The following is an 11,703-nucleotide window of genomic DNA, read 5'->3' as shown; positions in this document are numbered from 1 at the left end:
ATATGATGACAAAATTGATCATCAACCTGTGACCTAGTTTGTCCTGGTGCCAAGTGCACTTATGGACAATGTATGAACATGGTGTTTGTTAATGTTACTTGCCCTGAAGTCTAATAATAGAACATCACTTGGGTGCAGGCAGGCTGTTAACCCCACGCTTTTAAATTCATACTGTATTAAGGGACAAAAATAGTTAAAAACCACAATTCAAAACCCTTATTAACACAAAACAATGGTTTTGTGAACCACATATTTTAGGGCACAGGGCTGCAAACGAGTATGAAAATCATGGTCAGGGTTTTACTCATTTGCTTATGTTATTAAAAGTACTCAAATTGTTTGTGAGATAAGGAGAGAAACGGAGATATTGTTCTCTTGAGATGTGTTTGCAATAATGTATTTCGATGTTTTTTCTCTTTTTATCGTCATTTGTAAAAAAGGAAAAATATGATGAAGATTTAGTTGTTGAACTATACTGTGAGGATGACCTCCATCGGCACCATGTTCTACCTGCAGGGATGACTGTCAGCAGATTGTTACAGGAGGTAAAAGTGAGCTTTATGCTTTTTATTGCCACAGCAGAAGGACATGATATGATGTGACTTCTGTAAATAAAAACCATTAATATATTAATATTATAAGTATTACTATTATTATCCCTACAGTTACTAGTTGTCACGTCAAGACAATACTGTTTAATATCAACAGTGAGTTAGTGTCTCAGCATTTGGACACGCCTGCTGGTGAAAGTGAGAATTACACAGTGATTACATGCAGACAGGAGGAAAAGAGTTGACAGACATGGACAGCTCAGAGCCAGACAACCTGAAACCAGAGGAACAAAAGTCCAGCCAGACTCCTGAAGACATGAAGGATAAAAGCAAAGGTCACTCTATTGTTACCTACACACACGCACGCACGCACACACACACACACACACACACACACACACACACACACACACACACACACACACACACACACACACACACACACACACACACACAGGTAAAAGTTAACACCAATTACAAAACCAGATGACATACTGGTTAAGTTGTAAATAAAAGCAGGATGCAATAACTTTTAAATCTCACATCCACAGTGAAACACCTGGAGAACTTATTGGAAGAGCTGGACTTGACGCAGTGCTACACAAAGAAGCTATCACTCAGCAGAATACTTGAGATTGATTTGAAGACCATCACTGATGAACCTGCCAGGCGTAAATCTGACCTTCCATGGTATTTTCTAAAGAAAGTAATGATGCTTAATGTGAAATGTACATCAGAGTGTGAATCAAACAGTGATGATGAAACAGGGAGTGCATACTTAGATCTTGATAATATGATCAACCATTCAAACACAGAGGACATGGTGAACCCCCTCGACATAATCACTGCTCTCTTTCTGTGTTCTGATGGTTTTCTACAGCAGGAAATGGCACTAAAAATGTCCATGTGTCAGTTCTCTGTCCCTCTGCTGCTTCCTAATTGTGACACAGAACAGTGCACACTCATGCTGTGGGCCATGAGAGACATTGTTAAAAAGTACAGACCTCAGTCTCTTTCACAGTCAAAAGGCTTCATTGAAGAAAGGATTGTTCTCTCTGAACTTCCAATGGTCTCTTTTGTCAGACTGGGTGAGTGCTCCTTGTCCAAGTCAGAGATTCTCAATAAGCTTCTGAGCAATGATCAGCAGTACCACAACACCTTTGTTCACCACAACATGGAGTGTGGTGACAGTCCAAGAAGAATTTCCAATGGACTGACTGAAATTACTTGGTATCTTCCTGGTGGAAACACAAACATTGACATTTTCAGTCAGCCAGTGGCTGTAGCTAACCTTCGCGGAGACATTGCTTCATTTGAAACACAATACTCCTTTTTGTGTCAGACATCTGCAGCAGTTTTTGTCTTCTTTGATCATTTGGATTCTGAGTCTGACTCTGTGATCAGTCTACTTAAAAGCCAGAACAAAAAAGCACAGATCTTCTTGGTTGGTAACTGTGAGAGCAAGCGCTTCAATTTGGATACTGTGAAAAACCTGGCAACCAAGTTGTGCTTCAGCAATAACAACATTATTTTTAAGACAAAGCAGAAAAATGAAGCACACTTTGTAAAAGATTTGAGGAAGACAGTCAGAAATGTGGTTGAGAAATCAGAGCTGAAGATGAAAATAGAGAAGATGGTGGATGTTGCCCATGAACTGGGAATCCTGGTTGATGAAGATGCACCAGAGTGCCAGACTGCAAAGAAAAATGCAGAAGCCATCACTGCAGGAAATCAAGACATCCATAAATACAAAGAAGATCAGCTTCCCAGACAAGGCCAAATATGGAAAACACTGACCTCGTTACAGAAGGAAGAGTTTCGACTTCAAAATGTTGGGTCTAAAAATGTAGAAAATTACAGAAGTGATCTTCAGAAACAGAAAGAAGAACTGCGGAAAAAGCAGAACTCATATGAAATGTCGACAGCTATGACAAACTTCATCACTGGGATATCAAGCCCAGGAACAGAAAGGTTTTATTTCCTGAAATGGATGAGAATGAACCTCGATAATGTGTCTCATGTAAAACTGTCTGAACTCCGAGAGAAATATAAAGAAAAATGCAAGAACTCTGAGAACAAAGAGGAGATCAAAGAAATTGACAGACAAATTTCCAACAGCTCACTGGGGACTGAACACTTCTTCCGTGAAATGGGTCAGATCTATGAAGCTTCACTGTCTCTTCCAGAAAAAGACAGATCACGTCAACAATTGCAGCATCTGCCCAAACTGTGTGCAGAGTTGTTGCTTGATGGATTTCCTCTTGAGCTCGTAGATGGAGATGCATCCAACATCCCTCTCAGATGGGTGAGTGATGTTCTCTCTCAGCTCAGTGACTTGGTGTCTCCAAACAGTAAGATACGAGTAGTCACAGTTCTTGGAGTTCAGAGCACAGGAAAGTCCACTCTCCTTAACACCATGTTTGGAGTGCAGTTTGCAGTCAGTAGTGGTCGATGTACTCGAGGTGCCTTTATGTTGCTCATCAAAATCAATGAAGACATGAAAAATGTCCTAAACTGTGACTTCATGGTGATCATTGACACTGAGGGCTTAAAGTCACCAGAACTTGCACAACTGGACAACAGCTATGAGCACGACAATGAGCTTGCAACACTTGTTGTGGGGCTGAGTGATGTCACCATTGTCAACATTGCAATGGAGAATTCAACAGAAATGAAAGACATCCTACAAATAGTTGTGCACGCTTTTCTCAGGATGAAGGAGGTGGGCAAAAAGCCTAAATGTCAGTTTGTTCACCAGAATGTGTCGGATGTTTCAGCCCATGATAAGAACTTACGAGACAGGAAACTGCTCCTGGATCAGTTAAATGAGATGACCCAGGCAGCAGCCAAAATGGAAAAGAAAGAGGGGAACAAGGGCTTCACTGATGTGATGGAGTACAGTCCAGACACTGGGAACTGGTACATTCCTGGACTGTGGAATGGAAACCCACCAATGGCACCAGTTAATGCAGGATACAGTGAGGCTGTATATGAGCTCAAGAAAAACATCATCCAACTACTGGAAAACTGTGAGTCATCTGCTAATAATGTCATGGAGTTTAAAGAGTGGGTGAAAAGTCTGTGGAATGCAGTAAAGCATGAAAACTTCATCTTCAGCTTCAGAAACAGCCTCGTAGCTGATGCATACATGAAGCTCTGCGCACAATTCAACAAATGGGAGTGGGAGTTCAGAAAAGAAATGTACACCTGGGTAAAAGATGCAGAAACGAAAATTTCAAATTTTGGTACCATTGCAGCAAAATCTGAAACATCTGACATGAGAGAATTTCTCAGATCTTTGAAAAGTGAAGCCTCCACAGTGCTGTCTGCATGGGAGACAAAGATTCTGAACAATCTGACACAATATTTCAAGCAAACAGAGGGTCATGTGTATCTGGTTGAAGGATACAAAGAGGAATTCTCAAACAGTGCAAAGGTCCTTCGTCGTGAAATAGAAACTGGTGCAATGTATCAGCTTGAAGCAGCAGCAGAAATCAGACAGGGAATGACAGAAATTGATAAAATCAAAGACAATCATACGAAAGAGATTGAAAAAGCAGTGTGTGCATTAATTGATAAATGTCGAAAAAATAAAGTCAAAATGACAAACAGAGAGTTGGACAAAGAGTTTGAGAAGATGTGGAGGGAAACTTTAGAAAAACTTTCTTTCTCTGAACAAAAAATTGTAAATGTTACAGACAGCGTGTACCGCTATCTCAGAGAAAATCTGAAACACAGGGGGAGCCGTGCGCATCAATTATTAACTGAAAATCGTCTGCAAGATTGTGGAAACGAGTCTTTCAAACATACAGCTGAAAGATGGTTAAGCAAATTTAAACACACAACAAACAAAGTTTTTACTGGTCAGGATCACATAAAAGGTCTGTCTGACAGCATCATAGCTGCTTGCAAACACTCTGTGAATAAACAAGTGAAAAAAAAAATCAATTACCATGACAATTACATCCAGGAGATCCTCCGCATGATTGATGAGAAGCTGAAAAACCATCAAGATGTTAAGATAAACATCGAGTTTGAAGTTTCGCTAAAACAGCACATCTGTGGATTTGCAGCTAGAAAGTTTCAGAAAATGCACGAAGATTTCATAGAAGAAAATGATCCGTACAGATGTCTGACTAAAAACAAGGAAAAGTTTCATGAGGACTTCAAAGATGTGTTTCATAAACGAGACCAGTGTCAGAAAAAGGCAGAAGAATTCACAAATCGATGTTTGAAGCCTGCCATTGAAGACTTTGTTAATCGCTCCCTGGGTCCTGATATCATTCATGAAATGAAGAAACTCGAGCATTTCAGCACAAGAATGTCCTTCCAGTATTCAATTTTACTGGATTTGCTCTCCAAGGATGATTTTCAAAACTATGTGAGCTACATTCGCTCATATGAGAAGTATGTAAAGACATGGATACTTGAACAGATAAAGAAGCGCTTCTCAAATGAGTCGACAGTTTTTGAGTTTGAGGAGCGACATCTGCAGTCATGTATTGACAGCATAAATTCTGCCATCAACAAGGCAAAAACCAGAAAGAGTGATGGCTTCAAGGCTTTTGTTAAAGATATTTGCAAAGAACTTGGTGATAAACTGGTCATTTCCCAGGATGCTCTTGGTGCTTTCATGATACTGAACAACGCTGAGAAGGAACAGTTTGCTGACTGGCTCACAACATCTGTGAATGACATGCCAGAAACTCTCAGAAATGAGTTTAAAGAATCTACCTTTGACAAGAGATTAGAACATCTCCGTGTGCAGCCACAGAATGAGCTTTTCAAGCAGCTGATTGGTTGTGGCAAACAGTGTCCATTCTGTGCAGCTCCTTGTGATGCAGGAGGAAAAGCCCATACTGAGCATTTTGTTTCACTGCACAGGCCACAGGGTCTGGGTGAATACAGGAAATTCTCGACAGGTATACTTCTCACTGACTTATGCTCTTCCAATGTGAAAAGCCACAAAAAATTTTGCTGCATTGAAACACAATATAAACCACACCCTTATAAGAATTACAAGGAAATTCTTAAAGACTGGAAAATTCAACCGGACGAGAGCCTGGAGGCATCAGACTACTGGAAATATGTAATGACAAAATACAACAGTAACTTTGCTCAAGAATATGAAGCAGCACCTGCTGTCATTCCAGAAGCTTGGAAAAAAATCAACAAAGAACAGGCAGAAAAAAGTTTGAAAGAATCATTTTACATCAAGTAACTTTCCAATTCATGGTGCGCGGTTGACTGGAGCCTTACAGCAGAAAATATCACAATAATTGTTTTTGTGATACTGAAGAAAAATTTCTAAATTAAGATATTGTTACTACACAGAAACATAACTACTGTGGCTTACAATAAAATTTAAAAAACAACCCAAAATGCTGGCTGATCACTTTCATCAAGTTCATAAAAAATACTCTAATTCAGCGGTGCCCAACCCCCGGGCCACGAACCGGTACTGGTCCGTGAGTCGTTTGGTACCGGGCCACAAGAGTTGAGGCTCGGGTGTGAAATGTATGGTTTTTCAGGGCTTTTATCGGTTTTTATCATTATTTTTTTCATTGTTTTTATCGTTAACTCGGCTTCCCTGGGCACTTTCCTGTCTGTTATGAATAAATCTTCTTGGTTTGGTACTGATACTGGTTTTATTTTGTTGTATTCATCCGCGAAACATTAAAGTCAGTGAAAATATTGTTGGACATTCACGGCAGTACAATAGACACTGAGAATATGCATGTAGTCACTAATTAGTTATTTGATTTTAACTTTTAAATACATATGATATGTGACATGTAATTGATTCATTTTGAGTTTTGTTAAACTTTTGTTTCAAATGACTTAAATTTAAAAAATTCAGTATATAGTTTTTGTTTCTATGAGGATTATTGAGTCAAGTATTTAAATGTTTAGTATTTTAAAAGATCATCTGAGTACAAACTGTTTTTTATTCATTTGACTATGTGATTTTGTTTGATTTTGTTTGATAGAAATTATAAGCTTTTCTTTCACTGACATATCTGATCTTCCACCCAGTTTTTAAAGGACTTACAGGATTCATTTTCTTTCTGGTGAGATCCACAAGTTGAGTTAATTATATTCAGTCACTCAGTTCTAATCCTAAATGACCTCAGTTATGTCTGTTTGTCACAGTTGTTGAGTTAAGTGATGTGACACAGGATCGCAGTGATGTGTTATTTTTATTTGTATCCGTTTTTATGTGTTGGAGTTAAATAAACTATATTCAGCCCCAAATATATGACAATAATCAACCGTGTTTGTCCACATACATCTGGACTATTAAACACTGGTCACAGTTCAGGCCAGAACCTTCCCTCATAGGTCGACAAAAAACTGAATGGTGCACACAGAAATACCCCCAGCAACAAATCCATGTCTTCTTTAACAATTCATTGAAAGACGTAAAGTTAGAACAAAAATGTGGTTAAGGAATTGTGAAAGAGTAAAGGAGGTGTACATGAATGGAAAGTACACTGAGATAATCTGGTCACCAGTTTATACTTAATGAGTGTATTCCCTAAAGGAAATGTATGGACCCATGATGGAATGAGTGATGCATTGTCATACAAGAAACAATTTTTTTTAAGTTTTCTCGGATTTGCAAATTTGCAATTGCTGTGTTTTTGAAAATGTTTAACATTGAAAAAAAATCCCTTTGATCCAGACAGTTAGCTATATCATGTATTAACTCAGTAACTAAAACCTCAGTATTTTAAATGTAAGCTTACCTTGTTCAGAAATCAGATGTAACACGCTGTTCTAAGAATCCGTCAGACACAGTAATGCCAAATAATACTTTTTTCTGCCAAAAAATGTATATTTGATGCAAAAGACTGCTAGCTTGTTCGTTTTTCAAAGTGTTCATGTGTGTGTAAAATGTTCAAATGTAGTTTTAAATAAAGTTTTTTAATCCACTCTAAAAAAAAATCCTCAAGCATTTGCATCGTAGTTTTATGAACAAAAAGTGACTGAAGTAAAAAAAAAAAAAGACTACACTCATTACAAATTTAGATGATTAAATACAATAAGAAGAGTTTTTTTTTAACAGAACTTTATTGAACAAGTGATCACACAAAGCTAAAAGTCATTTGAAAAAGACATTTTTCAGCAGTAATACCATAACAGAATATTTCAGAAACCATAGCAGCACAAATGCTAATTTTACCTGCACAAATCAGCACAAACGTAGCACTAAAAAGTAGACAATTCTGGTCTGTTTTGGAGCAGTCTTGGGGGATGGTGACCTTTGAATGACCTATAAAATAAAGTTTAATATCTCAAAAACCGTAGCAGCACAAATGCTAATTTTACCTGCACAAATCGGCACAAAAGCAACACTAACCGCTCCGCCTATTTGCCTTTACGTTTCAAGTGGGTGGGGGGTCAGCTTCACTCTGCTCTCTGGTAGCAAGAAAATGCGCGTGCTCTTCGCGAGCTCGTTCCCAGCTCATAACCAGTGCGCTCTGCCGTCAAGGGCAATCATTGATTAATGGGTAGTCATGTGACTGATGCAAGTCAGATCTTTTTATTTAGCAAAACTGTGATTAATAGTTAAATATTATTGTTAAGGAACACAGACAGGACTCCGCACGCACACACACATTATTTTTTAATTACAATTTTTTTTTAATTGCCTGAAGAAAATGGCACTTTGGGCACCCATCAGGAAAGGGGCAGGTGCTCAGCCCAAGCCCAAGTGTGTAATGAAATGCATATTCACTTCAGAGAAGATTTCTCCAAAGAAGACAGGGAGGCTTATTCTAAGCTGTGGCCAATGGTTCAGGAGGCCAGGAAGAAGGAAAAAGAGCGTTTCCGAAGGAAGGTTACGCACTGATTGATGACAGTCGAGTGGATCCTATTTGAACATCCTTTGTAACATTGTTCCATTTCAGGTACTGTGACTATTTTACCAGTTCTACGAATGTTCAGACACCTTAAGGGTTGCTGCAATAAATGCTAATGTTGAATTTTGTAGGGAACACATTAGCTGCTCATTACTCATTACTACTCTCTTCGTGCAGTCTTATTATTTAGCGAATGTTATCCTTTTTTTCTTTGAATGTTGGGGGTTTAAAGAACAATGCAAAGCGTAAGGCAACTTTTCCTTTTTGCAGAGAGCAGAAGAGCAACATTATTTTTGAAGAGACTCATTCAGGGGAGGCAGATAAAAATTTCTGGAAACAACAATGGAAAATTATGTTTTCTTCAGCAATGGGACTTCACATTCAGCTGCTGGAGTGATGATCCTGTTCAACAGGTTTTTGAGAATTGTAATTAACCACAGTAGTGACAATAATGGATACTGGCTAATGATGGTGATTGAGTTATGATATTAAATATATTTTGATTTGTGTTTATGGTTATAACAAAAGAACACAGATCAAACAACTTGACTCTTCCTTGAGTAAGATGTTGGAGGAATGGAAAGTGACCTATAATACTCCAACACTGACAAAGTCATACTTGGAGGAGACTTTAATTTGGTCCCTGACGTCTATATGGATCGCCTTCCTCCAAGAAGAAATAGCCACTATTATGAGGAGATTATAGCTGAATTTATTACTAAAGAAAATCTAATTGATTTTTGGAGAATGAGAAATCCCAATGTCAAACAATTCACATGGTACAATTGGGCTAATAATGGTCAATGTTCAAGGTTAGACTTTTGGTTAATGTCTACTAACCTGATAAATGAGGTCCTTAAATGTGAAATATCAGTATCACCCCTGACTGACCACTGTGCTATTTCAATGTCTTTTCAACCAGGTGGGGTTAAGCATATCCCTAACTATTTATGGAAGTTTAACAGTAGCCTCCTAGACAATGAGGAATTTTGCAATGAAACAAAAAAAACTTGTTAAACAAAATTAATCTACTGGAAATGTCACCCTTGAGTAAATGGGAATGGTTTAAAATTTAAAATCAAAGAAGATGCCATAAAAATAAGTAAAGGCATCTCAAAAGTTAAAAAAAAAAAAAAAAAAGAAACATGATATTATTAATGATATGAATAGAACACGTCAAAAAAAGACCCATCTGTAGAAGAACAAATCAAACTAAATAATCTTCAAAATCAGTTGGATAGTTTATATCTGGAAAGAGCAAAAGGAGCATTTATATGCTCAAGAAGGTGAAAAAAAATACTTCTCATTTCTTTGGCCTAGAAAAACAAAGACAAACAAAAAAGAAAATCAATAAACTACTTGTTAATAATCTTAGGAATGATAGCCAAGAACAAATAAATGAGTAAATTGACCCTGTGCATGAGAAAATGCTAATTTCCTGGTTTGAGACCGGATGTGGGGTTGTACATTTCCGGTAGCTTTACTTTGCGGTCAGTCGCTACTGCGAAGATATACTCCAAAATTGATGTCCAAAACTCGAAAACGGAAAGATCGCGTTAAGTTACAAAGAGCAGAAGGTGGGAACACTCACCACTGTTGTGTCATCAAAAAATCTAATGATCAATTTTGACGTTTAAAGAGTTTAGATCAATCAGTTGTTTACATCACTCAACACAAGCAGAACTGCATTACTGCAGCAGAAGACACATCGTCCACATTCAGAAGCACATCTCTATAGTGACTGGTCTTATGATTTAACCAGGCAAATGTTCAGCATTCAAACTACAGGTGAAGAATAGTCAAACCAGATGTTTCCCGTTATGTTGATATCAGCTAGTCAAGTACACACCTACACAGCATGTTAACAAACCGTGAAAAAAGCCACATAAAAAAGGAATGATTGCTGGTAAGGGTTTCTATACATTAGTATTTACGAAGGGTATGTTGTGACTTACCTTCAAAATTACAGCGGTCCCTCGCTATAACGCGGTTCACCTTTCACCTCGCTGTTTCGCAGATTTTTTAGTGCAAGTTTGCATACTTATTTTTACGTCACATTGTGTCCTGCGTCCTGATTGCTGCAGACGATCTCCTCCGTGACGTCTCTCCTGTACAGTACAGAATCGCTGCATCGATTGCTAGCAGTGTGACTCTGAAGTGCAGTGCTGTATGTCCACGATGTCCACGAAACGTTTTGCACCGTCAAAAAATAAAAGTGGCTACTTCATTTCATCGCTGGTTATTTTTAGAACATAACACCCGCGATAAACGAGGGACAGCTTTGAAATATAACATTTGAATCCATTTTCTCTTTTGCTCTGAGGCGTGGGGAAAAAATATCGACAAGTTGATGAACATCATTTACAGATATATTTGGTAAATGCCCAAGACATCTATAGAAATGTAAATCGCCGCTTGATTCATTCATTTGCTTAACTTGTTTTGGACCGTAAACAAGGTGGGAATAGGACACCGGAAACAAAGCTCCCCACAGGAGTTTCCACACCGGAAGTAGCATATGCTAACGTGCACATAGTCAATAGAACATTTTTATAAGAAATTATATGAATCTAACTTTTCACTCGATGATTGCCAAACATTTTTTGAAATAATTAGGCCAAGTAGTACAATAATTGACGAGTCCTTTAGGCAACACATGTGTAAGGAAGAGGACTCCCTTACTACATTTATTTATATTATATTATCTGTATAGCACTTTAGAGCACACCTTTCACTTTATTAAAAGCACCTTATCAAGCACTTTATTTAGCATTGCACTTTAAGCATGGATTTGCACAGTAAAACATTTGCACACAAGAAGTTTAAATATTTATTGACTATTTATTGGGAATTTTAAAATCAGTTGGTAGCCTTATTTCAGATCCTCCACAGCTGCTCCTCATCAAGGAATGTGGTGGTTGTCTGTCAGGAGAAAAGAATGGTGATTGAAATTGTGATTAAGGTTTACCAGTAAGGAAAACTAATGCAAGTGTGTGTGAAATCTAGGGATAAAAGTGGTGCAAATAAGTGTAAGATAATGATTACTCACCTTTCTTGCCTGTGTCCTCTTCAAGGTGTTTGGGCAAATATTTCCTGGGGGTCCAGACACCATTTAAAGGTTCTGGGAGAGACCATTGGTAAAGAGAGTGTGGTGAATATTTTTGTGCTTGGGTTTCTGGGTTTTTATAATATTGGGTTTGGTGTAACATTAAAGTGTGAAATATTTATTAATATGTAAATGTTAAATGTATTTATGTATTTATTTATTCTTATTGATATATTGTATA

The 11,703-nt window shown here is 37.8% G+C and overlaps 1 protein-coding gene across 2 annotated transcripts; it reads left to right on the top strand.

The window, feature by feature from the left end:
* Positions 1 to 677: 677 nt before the first annotated feature.
* Positions 678 to 5,777, top strand: LOC102787417 (up-regulator of cell proliferation-like). Of its 2 annotated transcripts, none has more exons than XM_087836370.1 (2): positions 678 to 886; positions 1,103 to 5,777. In XM_087836370.1, the coding sequence occupies exons 1-2, from the start codon at positions 772 to 774 to the stop codon at positions 5,770 to 5,772; spliced, it is 4,785 nt and encodes a 1,594-aa protein (XP_087692496.1). In that variant the 5' UTR covers positions 678 to 771; the 3' UTR covers positions 5,773 to 5,777. The 2 variants fall into 2 exon arrangements, with proteins under 2 accessions (XP_087692496.1, XP_087692504.1); XM_087836378.1 differs by having other exon boundaries at positions 678 to 916.
* The last annotated feature ends 5,926 nt before the right edge of the window (positions 5,778 to 11,703 follow it).

This window comes from Neolamprologus brichardi, chromosome 3 (genome assembly GCF_056152115.1).
Source record: "Neolamprologus brichardi isolate AB-2024 chromosome 3, ASM5615211v1, whole genome shotgun sequence".
NCBI lineage: Eukaryota > Metazoa > Chordata > Actinopteri > Cichliformes > Cichlidae > Neolamprologus > Neolamprologus brichardi.
The sequence above is the reverse complement of the archived record's forward strand: the minus strand, read 5'-3'. Positions and strand labels throughout refer to the sequence as shown.

Bases quoted from the DNA above. Each gene is read 5' to 3' on its own strand.
- LOC102787417 (XM_087836378.1), top strand. From the start codon at position 772: ATGCAGACAGGAGGAAAAGAGTTGACAGACATGGACAGCTCAGAGCCA. The intron at 917-1,102 runs GCACGCACACAC...TCACATCCACAG, and splicing joins TGTTACCTACACACACGCAC to TGAAACACCTGGAGAACTTA.